Source organism: Gorilla gorilla, chromosome 13 (genome assembly GCF_029281585.2).
Source record: "Gorilla gorilla gorilla isolate KB3781 chromosome 13, NHGRI_mGorGor1-v2.1_pri, whole genome shotgun sequence".
NCBI classification, from domain to species: domain Eukaryota; kingdom Metazoa; phylum Chordata; class Mammalia; order Primates; family Hominidae; genus Gorilla; species Gorilla gorilla.
The window spans coordinates 61,235,216-61,258,278 of NC_073237.2; the positions used below are offsets into that span (position 1 = coordinate 61,235,216).

The window sequence follows — 23,063 nt, forward strand, 5'->3', positions numbered from 1 at the left end:
GCCCGGCCTGGAAATTTGTTTTTTAGTTCAAAGTTTTCTGATTTTTAAATGTTAGCAATTAAGAATTTTGTAATCACTCTGAGTCAAACAAAACCCGAGTGGGGAGTCGAATGTAGTCCATAGAAGGCCAATTTCCAAATCTATGCCTTTTATCTTCTGATATGCTCTCCCAGGTGGCTTATTGGGAGTTGTTAAGAATTACTTTAAAGGTAGTTTTAATTTTTAAAGAGAAGTTTTTTCTTTACATTCTTGCATGTGTTTGATCTAAAACAGTTGATGTCAAAGTGTGGGTCATATACCAAAAAAAGTATGTAGAGTAGTCTGTAATACAATGTATGTGCAAACAAGTTAGACTCTGGAACATTCCCATCCAGCTCTGGGGGAAATAGGAGGCAGATTTAGTGCGAGTGACATCATTGTAAGAAACTCATCTACTCTTAATTGAACAGCTTAAAGGAGAAGCTATAACTGGCAACGCTGTCTTTCTCATCTGTACACTAAACTGACAGAGGCCACCAGCCATCCTGGAGTTGACAAGAGAGGCTGAAAAAGACCTCACAGAAGATGACATCTAATGTCTGGTTCATTCCTTATTCTTTGCAGAAAAGCATTGCCTCACTCTTACTAATAGTTCCTCTGCTATAGCACAAATGGCATATAAATGTGTAATAAATCAAAGGACCCTGCTTTTGCTTTCTTTTTTAGGGATTTTTTTTTTTGTTTCCCGTCTGTGGTAGAAGAAAGAGGAAGAGGCACAGACTGGGTTCTTAATTTGTGTATTCTCTCCCCAAATTTTGAGACCTATTGGTCCTCTAGTAATACTCGTTAGGCAAGAATTTTGTGTAGTAAAAAATAGTGTCATTCTCAAACATTTTTGGTCATTTCTGTGGTCTTAATGCTGGTTCAAAGATGTGTGTGTGTGTGTGTGTGTGTGTGTGTGTGTTTGGAGATCAGTACTACATTTAAATAAACAACCATTTGTGAGATTTCACATAAAAATCTGGACTTTCAGTTTCTTTCGGAAAATGGAAGGAAGTTTCCCACATACTCACAATATGCTGGAGCTGAGCATTAGCTAACCCATCTAGGAGTATTAGCCACTGAATTTGTCACTTTCCATTTATTTTGTAAACCCCCAGCCACTTTTGCTCTCTGTGCCTGAGGTTCCTCATTTGTAAATGCAGATTATAGTCATACCAACTGCATTGAGTTGTTACATGGATTCATTTTTAAATTAATAAATATATCAAGCACTTAAAAGAATTCTTAGCGTATGTTAAACAATCAATGCTAGTTGTTACTGCTATACCTTTTGTATGTACAAGGTTTATTGTGCTGCTTTAGGGGTTTGACTAACAAAAGAATGAGAAAATAATCACCTAAAAAGATGCCAGTGTCAAAGTGTAGAAAGAAAATTAAGCACAGAGTCAAAGTGAAAAAGCCCAGTCCCAAGTCTACTCCTGTCACCTTGAACAAGTCTCTTAATCTCTCTGGGTTTTAGGTTCCTCGTTTACAAAATAAGAAGAATAGATGCATTGTCTTCAGAGGTCCGTTTCTGAAACTGAATATGATTGAAGGTTTTGGGGGAAAATTAGAAGAAGTCATGCTGTGACAACAGATGCCAAGAGGGGTTAATTTTCTCCTTGAAAAACTGAATACTCTTTCAAAAATTTCTTAGTTAAAAATTAATGTTCACTGTATTTCATATAGATTTAAACTATGATGCAGTGCTTTTCTTATGCTACCAATTAAACACTGTTTCTCTTGCTCCATTCCTCCAGGAAAGAAAATTAGAAATCTGGTCTTTGCTCAATAGCAAAGAAATTCATATTTATTTTATTGAATGCATAAGTAGTAAAAGGGGATGTCAAGGCCAGGAAGCCGGAGAAAGCATACCTGTTAGAGTAAACAATGGCAGGTCAGGCAAAACTGAGAAACGTGGCATGTTTAATTGTGAATGAGAGAAAGTACATGTCTTTGTTTACAAATCTCATTTGCATGATAGTAGTCTCCCTCATCTTTCAACTGTATTAAATGTTATGGATTTGGGGCTATCTTTGTATAAGACTATAATCGAATTTTGATTTTAGTACCATATTATACCATACACAAAATTAGTTAACTTGATTCTTTGGCTAAGTTTAGGGCATATCAGTTGGCTTTTGGATATACGTTAATTGTTTTAGATCACCAAATAGTAAGTTTTAAAGTTGGAAAGGACGTTAGAAATGATTTACTCTATTTATGCAGCCAAAAGACACATGAAAAAATGCTCATCATCACTGGCCATCAGAGAAATGCAAATCAAAACCACAATGAGATACCATCTCACACCAGTTAGAATAGCGATCATTAAAAAGTCAGGAAACAACAGGTGCTGGAGAGGATGTGGAGAAATAGGAACACTTTTACACTGTTGATGGGACCGTAAACTAGTTCAGCCATTGTGGAAGTCAGTGTGGCGATTCCTCAGGGATCTAGAACTAGAAATACCATTTGACCCAGCCATCCCATTACTGGGTATATACCCAAAGGATTATAAATCATGCTGCTATAAAGACACACGAACGCATATGTTTACTGCGGCACTATTCACAACAGCAAAGACTCAGAACCAAGCCAAATGTCCAACAATGATAGACTGGATTAAGAAAATGTGGCACATAGACACCATGGAATACTATGCAGCCATAAAAAATGATGAGTTCATGTCCTTTGTAGGGACATGGATGAAATTGGAAATCATCATTCTCAGCAAACTGTCGCAAGGACAAAAAACCAAACACCGCATGTTCTCACTCATAGGTGGGAATTGAACAATGAGAACACATGGACACAGGAAGGAGAACATCACACACCAGGGCCTGTTGTGGGGTGGGGGAAGGGGGGAGGGATAGCATTAGGAGGTATACCTAATGTTAAATGACGAGTTAATGGGTACAGCACACCAACATGGCACATGTATACATATGTAACCTGCACATTGTGCACATGTACCCTAAAACAAAGTATAAAAAAAAAAAAATGATTGACTCTAAATTATATTCTGGTGACATCCTGACAGCCTATAAAAGTGTCAAGAAAGTAGAATTCATGACATTTACATCCAGGTAGGGTTTGTGTTCTGAGAATTAAGAACATTTTGACATAATTTTGGATGATAGTTTATAAAGGGATTTAAACAATTTATAACAAATGAGATAGAAGGTAGCTTTCAATGAAATTTAACCTGGATAGTCTCAGGATAAGAGGTGCTAATGGGAATTTTTTTAAAGAATGTGGATTAGTAATTATTTATAAAGTGGTCAGAATGACCATACACATGCACGGACTGTCATGGTAGTATGTTGGGATCAGAGGTATGAGAGTTGAAAGTTAGTTTCAGTATAGGATTTTAAGAACAATTGTAAGGAAGCTAGTCATGCAGGAGTGACATTTTAAACTTTAATTTCATTTTAATCTATTTCAGAGACCATCATGCAGACATCAGAGACTGGGTCGGACACAGGCTCAACAGTGACCTTACAAACATCTGTGGCTAGTCAAGCAGCAGTGCCTACGCAGGTGGTACAGCAAGTACCAGTACAACAACAGGTAAGGAGCTGCTGCTCTTAGAAAAGATGCTGTTACTTTCATTATGTTGGCTGTCCAACATACCTGTATCCAAAAATTATTTGAACTTTACTGTCTTGCTATGATAGGCATACTTCAGTTTTTAGATTCATTCAGCAAATGTTTCTTGAGCATTTCTTGGATGTGCCAGGTTCTTTCTGTGCTAGGCTATAGGGGTACAAAAATGAATACTCAAGTTATAATCTGTATTCTCAAACAGCCTGTCTTGACTCCTAAAGGGAGTTATTTTTTCTGACATGACCACTCAAAGTTTTCTCCTTCTCTTCTTCTCTCCTCATTGTTTATCACAACTTTCTATTTCTTTCATATTGAAATGTCAGCAATATTATACTTTATTTAGTTGGCTCACAGTAGTACTTAATAGGATGCATGTACCTTCCATGCAGGGATTTTGCCTTTGTGGTATTTTAGAAAGTGCCTTTGCATTAGGTGGTTGATAAATACTGTTGAATGAAAATAGAATAATCTTCAAGATCTGGAGATCTGACTCCAGCTATTTAAAAAGTTGGGAGTGAATTCATCATCAGATATTTACTACAGGTCTTATACGCAGGGCAGTTGGCTTGTTTTGGAAAGATACTGACAAAGTAATGCTGTTCATGTATGTGGATTGTGAACACACTGGCCTGTGATTTCTCCTAAAGAGTGGTGAGAACATAAGTGAGAAAGATCATATGTCATATAACATTATCTTGAGATTCAAGATTTGCCTATAATTTCTTAGTATTAAAGAGACTCTTTAGCAAACGTTGCTCTTACAATTATAAATAAGTGGTTAGGGAGAAGGATATAGATGGGTTATAGATGATGAAGGACATTTTTATAATTGATAGATGCAAGGTTATATTCTTTACAGGATATAGAATTGGGTTGGTCAGGGGGTGTGTTGGAATCATACAGAAGTCATTGGCTTTTAGGATAAGTAAAGACATCTGAAATAATCGTCTTGTGTTTTTTTTGTTTTGTTTTGTTTTGTTTTTTGAGACGGGAGTCTCGCTGTCTCCCAGGCTGCAGTGCAGTGGCATCATCTCGGCTCACCGCAAGCTCTGCCTCCCGGGTTCACACCATTCTCCTGCCTCAGCCTCCAGAATAGCTGGGACTACAGGTGCCTGCCACCATGCCTGGCTAATTTTTTGTATTTTTAGTAGAGACGGGGTTTCACCATGTTAGCCAGGACAGTCTCGATCTCCTGACCTCGTGATCCGCCCACCTCGACCTCCCAAAGTGCTGGGATTACAGGCATGAGCTACTGTGCCCAGCCATTTTGTGTTTATTTTTTAAACATTTTTAAAAAAATCTTAGCATACTCTGCCATATACACATATACATCTTTCCCATCCCTCAAGCTCCCAGTTTATTAGATTGAACTATATATAGTTTTGATCTACAAAAAGTGTTACATGTTTCAATCTATTGCTTATGTTCCTTTTATTTCTTTTAAGCATATTCTCTCTTTTTTAAAATTGTAGATCCAGAGGATACATATGCAGGTTTGCTTTATGGCTAAATTACATAATGGTGGGGTTTGGGCTTCTAGGGTACCCATTACCCAAATAGTGAACATTGTACCCAATAGGTAATTTTTCAACACTTATCCGCTTCCCACCCTCTCTCCTTTTAGAGTCCCCAGTATCTCTTATTGTCATCTTTATGTTCATGTGTACCAATTGTTTACCGCCCACTTTATTGGTTATGTTTTTATCTTTTTATATATATTTTTTAACCATTAAAAATGAGTCTTCAAAATGGTGATTTAAAACGCTCTGTTATTATTACTGCCATCACCAATTTTAAGACTCTGAACCTTATTGAGAAAGGGATAGCTTATGTCATGTCATCTGAAGAGCAAGTAAAGAACAATTCAGACATTGCTATAACTAACTTTAAAAAGATAACAGTTATCTTTTTAAAGGCAATGTTGAACATTTAACTCACTCTGGTTTTCATCTCTGTAGAAGAATGGTTTTGAGAGAGTGCCTATCACTAACAAGAGTGTGATGGAAATAGTGTTCCTATCTCTGGAAGGTGCCTTCTGTAAACATGAAAAAAAGTTTTCTTTTTATTGAATTTACATATGATCAAATATTTACACCAGGTCTTAATAGGGTATATAATAGTATAAAGACTCAAAAAACTTAGCAAGTTCTGTTATTTTAAAAAAATGGCCTTTAACCTCCCCCATTCTCCCACAAACCACTCCTCATAGGCAACTACATTGACCTCTTTAAACCTGTTATTCTGATATTTACCTCCATTTATTTAAATATGGTATACTTATTTTACTGCATCTTGATTTTTTAGTTTTAAGCATTTTAAACATTATCTTAGCATGCCCTTCTTTTGGTCCCTAACACAACACACACACACACCCTGACCCACCCACCCACCCACCCACCCTTCCTGTCCCTTATGTTCTTGACAGATTGAACCATATGTGTTTTTTTATGTACAAAAACAATAATTTCATGTCTCAACCTATAAGTTATATTTTAATTTCAGTAAATTCAGTGCTTATATTACCATGATATATAAATGCTTTTCAAATCCAGCCTTGTAGTAAACAGTGATTACCTTCCTTTCCTGTAAAACTCATTTATTTTTCTTAGATTTAATGATTGTGTTTCTTCTAGTTTGCAGGATTGCCATGGACAAGCCAAACACCAATCTGACTTCTGATCTTTTTTATGTGGTTTATGTGATTTTTTTTTTCTCTGAAACTTTGTAGAATATTTGAAATTCCAGTTTTATGAACTTTATGATGATGTGCATTGATGCAGGCCTATTTTCAAATACTGTGCTAGAACCTTCATGGGCCATTTCAGTCTGGACATTCATGCTTTTTCATTTCTGGGAAACTTTATTCAGTTTTTTCATTTATGATTACCTCCCCCTCTGTTTTCTTGTTTTTTTTCACTTTCCGGACTTTTTTTGTTCTATTTTCAATTTCATTGTTCAGGCCTATTATTTTTAATTTCTATCACTTTTTTTTTTTAATTTTCAGGAACTTTTAAAAAATTCCTATGTGTTCCTTTTTGTAATATCGTGTTTTAATTCATGGTTTTCTTTTTCCTTTCTGAAGATATTAATTTTTTTTTAACTTGTTGAAATTTTTTTTCTCTTTACATAGTCTGTTTCTTTTAAGGTACTCTGTTCTGTTTTGTTTTGTTTTTTTACTATGTCTCTGTCTTTCATGTTAAAAGCTTTTCTCTGATGTCTGACAATCTGTGGGTGTTTATCCATATTTTAAAATGTGGATATAAGACTCTGATTTGAATGCATGAGTGAGTCTTGTTGACTTCAAAATGGAGTCATCTGACTGACAAGGCTTTTTAATTAAGAACCCTCTGATGTTCAGTATCTGTGTTTGCCCTCTTTGGCTGGTCAATTTTTTTAAGAAGACTTGTCCAACTTCCTGCCTAGTGGGGGAATGCTTGGCTGCCTGGGAGCTGAGTTGGGGAAAGAGTTGGGTATTTATTGCACAAATTTAATTAATCTTTCTCTTTTTTCATGTGGTATTACCCATGCTTGGTATTCCTCAATGAAGAGATTAAGCCAAAGAACAAACCTCCAAACATTTTACTAAAGTTAGGGAAAGCCAGTTACCTTACTGCTTCGGGTTTGGTAGAGGGAACCTGATTGCTTCTTAAGTAGAATCACATTTTATTTTAAATACATATATTAAAAACAAAAATTTGATTGCTGTCAGAAGTGGAAAATCAGTGTCACTAGCCATAAATAGAAGATTATACATACACACCCTCACCACCCCCAACACTTCGTTCTTGACCTCATAAAAAATAATCTTGTGTACACCTGGACCACACTTTGGAAAAAACATTGTACTGTGCCATATGGCTCACTCCCAACAGGCATATTTTTCATTTCCTCAAGTTAGCTTTTTCTTCTGGGACATTCAAGGCAGGTGATACCTTATATTCCTTTACACCAAGCAAAGAAGGTAAGAACACTCATTTTCTTTTTGTCAACAAAGTGTTTTATTTCACGCAGTTTTTTGTTGTGATATTTGCCTGGAGACCCTTGTTATGTTGTCCTCCCAGACTTATTTAGAAGCATGTTTTTCTTCTTTGTCGTTATTTTTCTTTTTTTTTCTTAAGTAGAATAGTGTCATGTTTGAAGCTCCCCAGTATATTCCAGTGGTGTCCCCGTGGATGTAAATTGTCTATAACTGATAAGATTCGTGCTATAATTCCTATTCCTCTGACATGCCTATAATGTTTGAATTGTTAATGTGCTGCTGTTATCTTGGGTTTGCAAACTATAGTAAAATGCCTTTAAAAGTTTCCAGCTTTTGTTACTGACCCATAATGGATATAGAAATCATGATATTGATGTCAAAAGTAGTTACTTCTATTGATTCAACTTTTCATTGTAACTTTGCTTTGTTGATTTTGACATAAAGAGAAAGTTTATAGCTAATGTTTTAAAATTTTGAGACATTCAATATTATCTATAGGTTGGTGCAAAAGTAATTGCAGTTTTTGCCATTAATTTAATTTTTGCACCAACCTAATATACTGGAATGATGAGTGTATTAGTCCATTTTCATGCTAGTAATAAAGACATACATGAGACTGGGTAATTTATACAGGAAAAAGCATTTAAGGGACTTACAGTTCATCTGGCTGGGGAGGCCTCACAATCATGGCAGAAGGCAAGGGGGAACAAGTCTTGTCTTACACAGATGGCAGCAGGTAAAGAGAGAGAGCTTGTGCAGGGAAACTCCCATTTTTAAAACCATCAGATCTTATAAGAATTACTGACTATCACGAGACCAGCACAGAAAAGACCTGCCCTCATGAGTCAATTGCCTCCCACCAGGTTCCCCCCACAACAATGTGGGAATTGTGGGAATTACAATTCAAGATGAGGCTTGGGTGGGGACATAGCAATTCCCCACAAGTTTGCTCCAGTTCCCAACAAGTTTCTCATCTCCATCTGAGACCACTTCAGCCTGGATTTCATAGTCCGTATCATTATCAGCATTTTGGTCAAAGCCATTCAACAAGTCTCTAGGGAGTTCCAAACTTTCTCACATTTTTCTGCCTTCTTCTGAGTTCTCCGAACTGTTCCAACCTCTGCCTGTTATCCAGTTCACTTCTACATTTTTGGGTATCTTTTACACTTTGACATTTTGGGGTATCTTTTCAACAGTGCCCCACTTTACTGGTACCAATTTACTGTACCACCCCAGCATGATTCAATCACCTACCACAGGGTTGCTCCCAAGACATGTGGGAATTGTGGGAGTTATAATTCAAGATGGAATTTGGGTGAGGACACAGGCAAACCATATCAATGAGAAACCAGAAAATTTCAGGATTGCAGTATTATACACTTTTTCTGTTTCTTCAAAGCCATAAGGCTTCTAATTTCACCGTGTAGTAAGTACAGAATAAAACAATTCTAAAATTGTTTTTATGATTTTTTGTTTATTTTATATGACCTCAAGTATCCATTTGTCACACTTTCTTAGACAATATGGTTCAGGGATAGAGAATTCTGAACAAAGAATAGCAAGATCTTATTATGTACAGGGTGAATATTACTTACCTGAAATGCCTGGGAACAGAAGTACTTTTGCTTTGGAACTTTTTTCAGGTTGTGGTATATTTGCATATACATAATGAGAGATGTTGGGGGTGGGACCCAGCATTAAACATGAAATATATGTTTTTTTATATATACCTTATACACATAGCCTGAAGGTGAGTTTATACAATATTTTAAGTAATTTTGTGCAGGCTATTACTTGAGGTTGGGTGTGGAATTTTCTTCTTGTGGTGTCATACTGGCACTCAAAAAGTTTAGAATTTTGGAGCATTTCAGCATTTGGATTTTCAGATTAGGGATACTCAATCTGAAATGCTATATGAAATTTCCTGTCTTTTCATGATCTCACAAAACATCATAGAGTCTTATTTCCAAATATAGACATTGTTGCCCAATTCAATAAAATTGATAAAAATATCTAAGTATCTTGATTAGAAACTCAAATTTTGATATTACCCATCCTATCATCTTTATAAAGACTTTTTGGACCAATGGGTCTCTATAGAATATGACTAGAAATGGATTGCTTCTTCTCCTCATCCTTCATCCTTGAATGATTTGGTAAAGAGTTTCTTGTAGATCATTCTTTGTTTTTCATTTTATGCCTCAACCTAGGAGGTCGTCTAACCCCTGCTTGTCCTAGAACTGAGTTAAACATCCAGGAGAAAGACAAAGGAAAATGTCTTCCTACTATTCCATAGCCAGCCAGATTAGTTTTCTTTTCAAGGTAGAACTTTGACAGAAGTCAGAACTTTCATTCTTTATTATAATCTTGGGCTCCAGGTATTCCACAAGTACTGCTAACATTGAGGATAATTTCTAAGCCATCTTGACCATGGCTCTAAGATTTTTTTCCTCCCTTTTAAGTTTTTCAGTTTTAACTGCGTTTGCAACTATAGTCCTCCTCTCTACTATCTCTGTCTGTCTTACCTCTTTCTTGGAGAAGAGCACAAATCTTTTTCTCTCAAAATGAGTAAATGTATTGTCTCTATATTGTTTCTTCTAAATGTAACACATGAGGTATAGTGGAGCCCTGGGGTTCAGGGACTTCTATTGAATTCAAAGTAAGATTTTTTTTTTCAAAGAAGCTTTCAATTTTGCTGAAATTTTTTTATGATTAGAAGTTGTAGTCTTTACCTTTTCCTGCTAAGGGACTCAGAGAGTTTGTTTCTGGTAGATTTTTGGTTTGTAATTGGGATATTTGAAACCCCTTTTTATGCCATAAAAGCTCCTTTCAAGACTATATTCAGGAAAGAACATTTGTTTTTTTCTATAAATTGCCTAGATAGACTAGAGAAGGACACTTTGTTCATAATCTGAGTCATTAAAAGGAATAGAATAGCTAGTTGGCTATATTGGTTTCTTTTTGGTTAGTATCAGTCTATCACACATTTAGCCTTTCCACATAAAATATGGTATATCCTGCAAACTGAGCATATTATCCTTGTGGTCAAAAAGATAAATAACATTTTCTTTGGGGAACAAATCTAACCAGAGTTGTAAATTAGGTTGCAGGAGAAGGGCAATCTTCAAGTAAGGTAAGATTTAAATGAATAGTCTCCATTAGATCTCTTTATTTTGGGTATCTACAAAATGATCTGTTAATCTTTAGGAAATAGATTTTAGTAATTTAAGTGTTATATGAATACTTCTCAGATCCTCACATTCCTTAGACCGTAGTTTCAATACTGGGTCATTTCCATCTTCACTTCTGTTTGCCATATTCTGAGTAGTATGTCATTACAACCAGTAAGAAACCCTGATAATTAGAATTATACCGATGATAAAGTTTATTGTCATGAAAGCAATCAGTAGTGATTTTTAAAAATTGCCTATAGTTTGTTAAATTCATAATAGAGTATTCTGTTGGATCAAATTTTGATCAAAAGTATCTTAAATGAATTTGTTAGTTTGGGGAGCTATGCCCAAGATAGTGCACTCCATCATTCTTGTCTTTATCTTTCTTTTCTGTTCAGGGTCAAGAGGTTTGCTTTCTGTGAATCCTAGCATTGATGGACATGAATAGAATTCTTTTCATTTGAGACCATTATTTCATATAATCAGCTGAAACAAAGGCATTTTTCTCCGGTTTGCTCTTATTTGGGACTTGATTCCCATTGGCTTGGTTCCCTGAGGGGGGACAGTGTTCTCATAATTAAGACTGTGGCAGACATCCTGAAAGATTGAGTTATATTTTAAAATGAATTCCAAATGAATGTCTTTTTGAAAAAAAAAAGACAATGATTTTAGCTCTTGGAGAGATTTATTTTTAGAACCAGAACTGCAAAATTTTGATATCCAATATAAAGAAGTAAGGTGTTTTGGAGGACCATGCTGATTTACAGTGGAAATAAATCTTGCTGTGCCAATCCAATATTAAGGCCCTTTTCTTGACCATCTCTACTGAATAGTTAAAAAAAGAGAGCTCTACTATTTAAGTAGTTGAGTAATAGTATGCTTTGATTCTCTGTTAAGTAATTTAAAATTTTTTTTTTTATCCAGAGTTAGATCATTGTGATCAGTTCTAGATACCATGTTCTAAGAGGAATGTGCCAGGCACTATGTTAAATGCTGGGGTTTCTAAGAAAATTTGACATGGTATTTGATGGGTTGGAAGCCAGCTTTTGAAGAAAATACAAGTTTGATGGAATTGGATACAAAGTACTTAGGAGCAAAGATGGAAGATTGTCTTTGGGAGTGAGGGTCAATAATGTGACACCAAAGATGTGACCCTTGAGCTGCATGCTGAAGGAAAAGTTGGAATTCACAAGAAAAACAAACTGGAAGAGGGTATCTCTGGTAAAGGAAAGCATGAAAGATTTCAAGTGAAATAAGGCAATCTGTAAAGGTGATTGGGGAGAGGAACCTGGGAAGTGAGGGATATGGAACAGTGTTGCACAAGAGCCTCTTTGCAGAAGGTTGAATCAGATGACTTATTTGTGATACCTGCATATGTGTCCCCTCCCTAGCATTTTCATTTTCTTCCTACTCAGTTGACTTATTTCATTAGGTATTCCCCGACTGCCAGTTTTCCTGATAAGAGACATATGTACTTGTCTACTACATTTCCTTTTTGTATGTTCAGTTCTTAATCCTATGAAATTTGGATTCTCCCCATCCAACTTGAAACTGTGCACTTCTGGACAAGCTAAATCCAACATTATTTTCTAGGATCTTTCTGGATTTTTCTTTGACACTTGATACTATTGACTATTATCTCTTTTTTCTTCCATGGCTTCTGGGCTTCCTCTTGTATTTATTTGAGGACTACTTCATAAAGGGAAGCAGATTTTGTGGAAATTGAGTGGGCTTTATTGTTGGAAGGCATAAATTCAAATCCTGGCTCTAGTCCTTTCTACTTATATGACTGGGCAACTTATTGGCTTTTTCTGAAACTCAGTTTTCTCTTCTATAAAATAATTGTAACAATATCTTGCCCATTTATAGCTAAAAATATTAAATAATACCTCTGCTAAAATATTTAGGGTAGTACCTGATTATAATAAGCCTTTAATACATTTATTATTTTTTACTATTATTATTTTCATTGTTATTATTAGTAGTAGTAATAGTAGTAGAATTCATGATCTTCTAAAAAAAATTTGGAGTTTTTAAACTCCTTTTTTTGTAACATTGGCTTTTGGCCACTTTCTCTTTGTTCTCACTTTCAAGTAACTTATCCTCTGTAGCTATTTTAGAAACCAGTGCTGCTTTCATTTTCTTTACTAGTCAAGAACTTTTGTTCCTCCTTCCTTGTATTGGACTGGATTATGAGTCAGGGAGGCTCAGACTCTAGATCAGAACCAACACCAACTTCCTCTGATCTGCAGGGGTGGTGGTGGTGTCTTTCACTTTGAATAGGCACCCAGTGTAGTCATCAGTCGTTTGAAAAAATGCCAGACAATTTCTCAATAAAGATACCTCCACCATTTTATCTACCTCATAAAATATAATAGTTTTGGATCAAGTGTGGCATTGTGATAGGATATAAGACTTTAGGAAATTAGGGTGGAAATAATATATTATTATCTTAGATGACCTTATTGGAATTTGAGTTTCTAGTTAGAAAAGGCTTAAACTATTCCTTTAGTGCAACTATTCCCAAGGACGTCCCAGAGTTGAATTGCAAGGAGTTTTCTTTTCTTTTTTTTTTTTTTTTTTAAGACAGGCTGGAGTGCAATGGTGTGATCTTGGCTCACTGCAACCTCTGCCTCCTGGGTTCAAGTGATTCTCCTGCCTCAGCCTCTTAAGTAGCTGGGATTACAGGCGCACACTGCCATGCCAAGCTAAATTTTGTACTTTTAGTAGAGACGGGGTTTCACCATGTTGGCCAGGCTAGTCTTGAACTCACCTTAGGTGATCTACCCGTCTCAGCCTCCGAAAGTTCTCAGATTATAGATGTGAGCCACTGCACCCGGCCAGGAGTTTTCTTCTTCAACAAATCACTTACTGTATAAGACTATGTATAGACTACTTTAGTTGATTCCATAGTTTTGTTCTTAGAGACATACAATTTCTTTCCTATTAATATCTAATTTGCCTATCAAACTATCAATTTTAACATTAGTTCTTTTTTTGCTGGGAAAATTCAATGTGTCCTATAAAATGTTTTACATGAGTAGAAAATAGAAAACTTTAAGATAACTGGCACCTGTACTTACATATAATTTGAACAGTTTGCAACATAATTTAAACAGAGCATCTACCCTTTTGCCATAGCAAATTAGAAGAATTATTTATATGTGCTAAAAATACACCCTCATTCTAATAGATCTCAATGTATAGCTGAGTCTGTTTGTCATCAGTGTGTCAAAGAAAGGTAAACTTCAAGGTCCAAATCAAAATTGTCATTTATAGTATGAGCTGGTCAAGGAAGTTTCCCCAGAGGGACTGACTTTTAAGCTAAGATTTGAGGAATAGAGGTAACCGTGAGGGAATAAAAGGAAGTGTTTATTCAGGGAAGTGAGTATATGAAGACCTGGCACAAGAGAGGAGCTGGTGGGTTTGTGGAGTTGAAACAGAGTCTATATGGCTGGGGGAGAGCGTGGGAAGGGTGTGGTAAGAGTTGAAGTAGGGTGTTAGGTGGCACCTGGACAGGTGTCTTGGTATCTTGAGCTTATGAATAATATTTCAGTCTGTACTATAAGCTATTTAAGTTTTCAATAATAGCTATCATTTTGAATTTACCTACCATTTTACTTCTGTCAGAAGTCCAGTTGAAACAATGGATCATAGTAATAGAAGCTACAATCTACTGAGCATCTTATTATGTGTCCCTATGCTTAATGCATGGCTCATTATTTCTCAAGCTTAAAACAACCCTGCAAGGTAGTTGGTATTATCTGCCTTTTATGGGCGAGGAAACTGGGCCTAAAGGAATTTAAATAACTTGTTTTTGATAGCCACTTGGTCTTGACAGCCTGTGCTTGTATTTGAGAAGTATACTCCAGGACAGTAATTATAGAATGAATGTATGTGAGCTTGATGTTACATTGCTTTCAGGAGTGGGGCACATATTATCTGTTTAGCAAATGATTCTTTTTTTCAAAGGCTCTTTCATGAAACCAGTAAATACTTGGCCAGTAGTAAATACTCAATATGTATTGGAGGAATACACTAAATAATGCAAACACTGAGGTATTCTATAGTGTCATTGTGTATGTGGAGAGGAAAGGACTTGGGCCTTGCTCACTTAGTTTCTTGCTGCCCCTGATAGCAGCTCTTTACATGCCTTTGTGGAACCTCTAGGGATTTATGGAACACAGTTTGAGAATCATCTTTTCTCCTGGATACTTCTGTAGCCAAATGAATCGGTCATCAAAAAATTTCAAGCTCTGTATCAAATTGAACCACTATATCAGAGGGTTAATTTAATGGAACACTTACTTTTCTGTCCCTGAAAAATAATTATTGTACCTTTTTTTAAATCCAGGGCTGATTTTAGAAATAGATACACAAGTTATGCCTTTTTATTTTCTTTGAAAATGTGTGTTGAAAGTTTTACATATCTTCTAGAATTTATCAGGTTTTCCGCTTACCAGAAACCCCCTTCCCCATGCAGAACACTCTCTCCCTGCCTGAAACAAAATAAAACAAAACAAAACTTGTGTTGACGTCAGTCAAACCATTTCTGAAAAGACTCTGATGGTTCATTTTCCTTACAGCCCTTGTGAACTGATAGGCTTTCTATTTAAAGCAAACTGGAGCCACTTTCTTTGTCCTGGCTGCCTAGTAACTCAGTGCTAAGTCTTAAGTCTAATATTTTAACTAATATACCTTGCTTTAGCCATTTTTTTTTTTTTTTTTTTTTTTGCCAAGAGTCATTCTCAAGTCATCTGACTTCATGAGCTCTTAAGCTCTACTTCCAGAGATAAAGCAGTCAGATGAATTAAACAAGATAAACTGTTAAGTGCTATAAGCCCTCTGACAGCTGTACTAAACATGGCAACCCCATGGTAAAGAACATAATTTACTTTATGTCAAGAAGGATTAATTTTAGCTCTATCAATCACTATGCATTATCAAGAAATGTCACAAGCAAAAGTAGTAAAGCAAAGAAGAGCACCCAGGATATAAAGGACTATTTGAGCAAAATAACTAGCAAATTTAAAAAAGTGATCCTTGAACCTCCTATGCCCTACCTAAACTCAGACTCTAAGTATGGACATCAATAAATGTAGAACCTTAAAAAAAGAGGGAAAAATGATAAAATCCGTGTAGTAAAATGTTAGCATCTGGGTAATCTGCGGAAAGGAATATTTTGTATAATTCTTGCAATTTTTCTAGGAATCTGAAGTTGTATTAAAGAAGAACATTTTAAAATAAATAACTTTGCCAATCTGAAATAAGTTCAAAAAGTGATAATATGAGCTACTAATAAATTATAGTCAATAGACATAGGTATTTATTTAGTGTTTTATCTTTAAACAAATAAGAACTGAAACTTTGCCATATGTATTCTAAGCAATAAGAGCTCTTCAAAAAAGTATCCAGTTTAAACCACTTTATTGTCACCTAGAAAAATATATAGCGAAAAATAAATTTTGAGGTTTTGCCTAATTTTCTCTACATTTCCTATCAACTCTTGTCTTGAAAATTACTATCAAGAAAATAAATTTGTTTGAAAAACACATAAAACAGATGATGATTAAGAATTACAGGTACGCTAAAGGACTATTTTTAAAACAGGTGTGTATAAGGAATTGGTGGTACAATTGGACTACTTTACAAACCTCATTGCTAGAAAATACAAACTAAATGATTCTCAAGAAAAAGACAAAAGCATTAAAAATTAGAAATCAGGTACTAAACTAAAAAATTATAATTAGCCAGTTTGTGGCTTTGCTTTTTGTTTTAATTAGTAGGATATATATCCTGGTAGACTGAAGGCCCGCAGTTTCCACCCCAATCTCTAAGAAAAGCTAGAATAATTAAATCAATTGATCAGCATTTTTTTAAAAAAGTTAAACTCACCCAAATTCATATTATAATTGACATATTAATTATTGAATGTGGGGCAGAATACAGATTTTTAAATTAAATACAAAGGTACAACTTTTCATCTTTTTATAATTTAAATTCTTAAATGTTGCTTTAAAAGATTATATTTTATTTCTGTAAAGTATAATTTTAACAAGTGACTTTTAAAAGTAAGCCTCAGGCCAAGTGTGGTGGCATGTGCCTGTAGTCCCAACTACTTGGGAGGCTTAGCAGGAAGATCACTGAAGCCCAGGAGTTTAAAACTGCTGTGAGCTGTGATCACCATTACATCTCTAGCCTGGGTGACAGATGGAAGGGGGACAAAGGAGATAGAGTGGAGTCTGTTTTTCCCCTAACATATAATAAATGTATATATTAACCTCAAGGTGTCAAATGGAGAAAAGTGAAACGTGCTCCAGTTGAAACAACAAGCAAACAAACAAACAAACAAAAAAGTAAGGCTCAAAACTGAAAGTAGTAATATATATAACTTTTTATTTCTGGTTTACAGATTGGCCAAGCTGTTTTTTGTAAATCTGCTTAGCTAACCAAGGGCATGATTTTTCATGATTCTTTTTTCTCTGTCTCCCCTTATTATTTGGTGTTTCTGGGTTATTAAGTATTGATAGCTTTGGATCCTGTTAAATCTGTGCTTTTTATTAGTAGTAATTTCAGCTATTTATAAATAGTATGATTAAAGAAGAGAAATCAAGGAAAAGATATATATATATAAGAAAATATGAAGAACGGAATTATATTCTTAAATAAAAATGCTTATGAATATAATTAGGTTTAAAGAAGCATTGTCCCATTTGTGAATCTCAAGTTAACTTTCTATCTCATCATTAGCAGAATTAAACCATAATACAGATTTACATGTTTCTTTTTGTAAACAAATCTATAAAATCTGTATGTTGAAATGATTGTTGAAATGATAGAGCAAAATTATTTCTTAAGTTTTTTGGAAAGTGATACTAAATAAATTAATTTTACTTTGAACAAACCTAAGCTTCAGATCCCAGTAATAATCTTTTTATTGATTTTTTTCTTATGGGACTGATAAGATCATCAATTACAGTCCTGTTTACGACCATTAATAACATAATTATTCTACAAAAAGCCTTTTTACCAATAATTTTGGGAATTTTTTTTTGGTCTTTGTTTTGGGCTTATTTTCAAGGTTTTTCCTTGAATTTGAGGTTCCCTTGACTTTGAGGGTTTGTTGCCTATGGGTTCATTGATTTGGTAGACAGTTATAATATTTAAAAGTCATGATTATGCTTAATTTTCCCAAGCACTTTTAGAAATACATTTTGAAAAATGGAGTGTTTCTTTAATTATTTTAATTAGATATTAAAAATATCTAATTTTAAAGATATCTAGATTAGATATAAAAATAACAAAGCAACAGTGCATCAGAGAAGTTGAGAAACTTTATCATGGGAAAAAAGTGATCTAGAGAAGCTAGTGTAATAAAACAAATTCATACTCTTTAAAGCTCAGTATAAAAATGTTCAGTATAAAAATAGCACTACTAAGAATGCTAATTAATTAGATAGTTCTTAACTAATTGTGTTAAATCTAAGTAGACAATTTATTTCACGTGGAAAATATTGTTAATGTTTGAGCTTAAATTATATTTCTATCTTCATTTTGGTTGGTAATACTTCAAGTTAGCATTCATTTAATGTGGTTTTTGTCCTGTTTCTTATGAAGCAGTAATAATATTGCTCTAAAATATTAGAGATATGAACTAAAGGGATAGTGACTTGAATTTGATCTAATGAGATGTAGGTGAATCAAAATGCCAGGTCTGCCACTTACAAGCTATATGGTGTTAAGCAAATCACTTCAACCTTCCTGAGCTTCACTTTTTATAGTACTGATTGAGCATCTGTTATGAGCCATGAACCGTGTTTGGTGCTGTGATATGAAGAATGTTGATGTTAGGTCAAAGAGACTGGTAGGTAAACAGAAGATGACATAAAGAATGGTAATGTCTGAGGTATACATAGGGGATGTGGGAGCAAAGAGGTGAGTCAGTTGATGGGAGGAGGAAACTGTGGGAAACTTTCTAGAGAGGATGGTACTTCTTCAGGGTACCACCACTCTTAGTTTTCTTATCTTTGAAATATAATTTGCCCATAATGAGGCTGGGTACAGTGGCTCATGCCTGTAATCCCAGCACTTTGGGAGGCTGAGGCTGGTGGATCACCTGAGATCAGGAGCTCAAGACCAGCCTGACCAACATGGTGAAACCCTCATCTCTACTAAATACAAAAACTTCACCAGGCATGGTGGTGCATGCCTGTAATCCCAGCTACTTGGGACGTGGAGGCAGGAGAATCGCTTGAACCTGGGAGGCAGAGGTTGCAGTGAGCTGAGATCACACCATTGTACTCCAGCCTGGCAACAAGAGCAAAACTCTGTCTCAAAAATAAAAAATTAAAGTAAATAAATAAATAAATTGCCCATAAGTTATAAAGGTCAAATGAAAAAATAATTGATATAGTGGTGCTCTGCAAACTGCAAAGCGTTTTACAGTTATAAGTACAAATTATTGATCTGTATGTCACATACTCTGCTGAGAACTGGAGATATGCAAATCGTTGCAAAGAGTAGTGTTTCTCAAAGTGTGGTATATGCATGTATTCTCAGTTATCTGTGTGTGTGTGTGCAGGTGTATGTGCTTATTTAGATAAAATTTATAACGAAACTACAAATTGAATCTATTAATAGATGAGCTGAATAACCACATTATAACTGAGTTTTCTACTCAATTTCAGTGTGTTTCATATTTGCCTATGATCTTTTTCATTCTAGGTTAAACTACTTTAATTGTCTTGCACTAATGAGGAAAAAGAGAACCAGTCTTAATATGAAAATGTTAAAGCTAAGTGATATCACAGGCAAATTGAATAAAAAAAAAAACCCAACCTCATTGTACTAGTTGGTCCCACACTGTCATTGTTTATACCTTGCTTTATGTTTGCTTATGTTTTAATAATATTTTGTGGAGGTCAGCAGTCATGACCCCAGGGAAGCCTTCTTGATCGTCCTATCTAGATTAACTTTCCTTTATGCACTCTCCTAGCCCATGTACCTTTCCTTCACAGACTGTTTCATTAGTATGGTCTTAATTGATTCATGTAATTAGTGTCTCTCCCCAAAACTGTAATGTACATTGATGATCCAGGGACCATGTCTCCCTTTGCTCCCACTGTAGTCCAACCTTGCATGCACTGTATGTCTGGCACATAATGGGTCCTCAGTAAATGTTTGTTGAAATAATGAGTGAACTAGGTTGTGACTGAGTTGCCTTCTAAATTGACAGTAATTTATTTCCATGTTTAGTGTTAAATATGTACAGGCACACCCTCCAATTTTTAAACTATAATTTCTGAATAGCGTAAGCAGTCACTATCTGATGTATCCAAAATGGAGCATCTCTATTCTAGGTTAGTGCAACAAGACTTACTAGAATATGAGAAAGAAGGCCGGGCATGGTAGTTCACACCTGTAATCCCAGCACTTTGGGAGGCTGAGGCAGACGGACCACCTGAGGTCAGGAGTTTGAAACCAGCCTGGCCAACATGATGAAACCCCATCTCTACTCAAAACACAAAATTAGATGGGCATGGTGGAGCATGCCTGTAACCCTAGCTACTTAGGAAGGTGAAGCAGGAGAATCGCTTGAACCCAGGAGGCAGAGGTTGCAGTGAGCCAAGATTGCACCATTGCACTCCAACCTGGGTGACAAGAGTGAAACTCTATCTCAAAAAAAAAAAGAAAAAAATATGAGAAAGAAGTATTAGAATTTTTATTTCTATTTATTTTTACTTAAAAATAGGAGATATAGCCAAGATATAGAAACTTACACATATCATGTATATAAATGAGGCATCCTGAGGGGCGAAAAATGCAACTTGTTTGTTACACTTTCCGTTTTCAGCAAGGTGGATTAATGGATTATGTAGTCTGATTTTAAACTAACTTCATAATATTGACAAGTGGCTTAAAAATTTTTCCACATATAGCTTACAGATTGAAGATTGCATTAATATTGCAGGCAGAAACAAGAAAAGGGCAGAATGAGTACCTGTCCAATTCTTTGACAGTCATGTAACAATTTGAAGATATTACCTAAATAAGAAGTTGGCTCTAAAATTCCAAATACTAAGATTTTTGACACATGGATTTATGTCTATTGTATGTATTATTTTCAGTGATGAATTCTTATCCAAATGTATATTGTGCTGTAAAATTAACTAATGAAGTTGCCTCAATGAACAGGATACTGAAATATTTGATCTTTAGTTTTTATTTTATAATTCCTATTTTTGTATGTTTTGTAAAGTGTATACTTATATTTATACACTAGAACATGTATATAATTTATAAGTAAATATTTTTAACTAAGAAGCGAACATAATAAAAAAATTCAGAAACTACCGAACTAAAAATTTCTAAGTATAATTTACATGCAATAAAATCCACCTATTTAAGTGTACTGTTTGATGAGTTTCGGCAAACATATATACCTGTATAAACATCACCAAAGTCAAAATACAGAACATTTTCATTACCCCAAATACTTCCCTCTTCTTTGTTATTAGTACCTTTCCTCTCCCATCCAAATTCTAGGAAAATACTGGTCTGCTTTCTGTTATTTAGATCGCTTTATATTTTCCACGACTTTTATTTGAATTTCCAATAAATGATGTCATACAACATATATTCTTTTTTTTATTATTATACTTTAAGTTCTAGGGTACATGTGCACGGCGTGCAGTTTTGTTACATATGTATACATGCCCCATGTTGGTGTGCTGCACCCATTAACTTGTCATTTACGTTAGGTATATCTCCTAATGTTATCCCTTCCCCTCGCCCCATGACAGGCCCCAGTGTGTGATGTTCCCCTTCCTGTGTCCAAGTGTTCTCATTGTTCAATTCCCACCTATGAGTGAGAACATGCGGTGTTTGGTTTTTTGTCCCTGCGATAGTTTGCTCAGAATGATGGTTTCCAGCTTCATCCATGTCCCTACAAAGGACATGAACTCATCCTTTTTTATGGCTGCATGGTATTCCATGGTGTATATGTGCCACATTTTCTTAATCCAGTCTGTCACTGATGGACATTTGGGTTGGTTCCAAGTCTTTGCTATTGTGAATAGTGCTGCAATAAACATATGTGTGCATGTGTCTTTATAGCAGCATGATTTATAATCCTTTGGGTATGTACCCAGTAATGGGATGGCTGGGTCAAATGGTATTTCTAGTTCTAGATCCCTGAGGAATCGCCACACTGTCTTTCACAATGGTTGAACTAGCTTACAGTCCCACCAACAGTGTAAAAGTGTTCCTATTTCTCCAGATCCTGTCCAGCACCTGTTGTTTCCTGACTTTTTAATGATCGCCGTTCTAACTGGTGTGAGATGGTATCTCATTGTGGTTTTGATTTGCATGTCTCTGATGGCCAGTGATGATGAGCATTTTTTCATGTGTCTGTTGGCTGCATAAATGTCTTCTTTTGAGAAGTGTGTTCATATCCTTTGCCCAGTTTTTGATGGGGTTGTTTGTTTTTTTCTTGTAAATGTTTTTGAGTTCATTGTAGATTCTGGATATTAGCCCTTTGTCAGATGAGTAGATTGCAAAAATTTTCTCCCATTCTGTAGGTTGCATGTTCACTCTGATGGTAGTTTCTTCTGCTGTGCAGAAGCTCTTTAGTTCAGTTAGATCCCATTTGTCAATTTTGGCTTTTGTACAACATATATTCTTTTGTGCAAGCTGGCTTCTTGCACTCATCATAATGTTTTGGGAGTTCATCCATGTTATTGTGTGTATGAGAGGTTTTTTTATTGATGAATAATGTTTCATTATACCAATATTTATTACAGTTGGTTTATCCATTCACCTATTGTTGAACATTTAGGTTGTTTCTGGTCTTAAACATTCATATATTCTTAGGGCATAGGTTTTTATTTCTCATGGGTAAATACCTAGGAGTGGACCTGTTGAGTCCCATGGTTAAGTGTTTGTTGAACCGTATAAGAAACTGCCAAAATATTTTTCAAACTGGTTATACTATTTTATATTCCCACCAGCAGTATATGAGAGTTCTACTTGCTTGACATCTTTGTCAAACTTGGTATTGCCAATATTTTTTAATTTTAGCCATGCAAGTGAGTTATATAGTGGTATCTCATTGTGGTTTTAATCTGTATTTCTCTGGTGACTAATAATACTATCTTCTTATGTGCTTATTGACCAACTGTATATCTTAATATCTTTGCCTACTGAGAGCTTACTATTCTTCCCTTTCTACTTTTATTTAAAGTAGTAAGTACCTAATTTGTGTATAATTTTTTTTTTTTTTT

At 35.2% G+C, this 23,063-nt stretch overlaps 1 protein-coding gene across 12 annotated transcripts in view; it reads left to right on the forward strand.

Moving 5' to 3' along the window:
* RFX3 (regulatory factor X3) overlaps window positions 1–23,063 on the forward strand; it is a 310,622-nt gene that overhangs the window by 128,731 nt on the left and 158,828 nt on the right. For all 12 annotated transcript variants that reach the window (XM_063696430.1, XM_055350632.2, XM_063696432.1 and 9 more), the window contains one exon: window positions 3,470–3,594. In XM_063696430.1, the coding sequence (XP_063552500.1) occupies window positions 3,478–3,594 (117 nt within the window). In that variant the 5' untranslated portion in view covers window positions 3,470–3,477. The remainder of the gene's footprint in view (window positions 1–3,469; window positions 3,595–23,063) is intronic.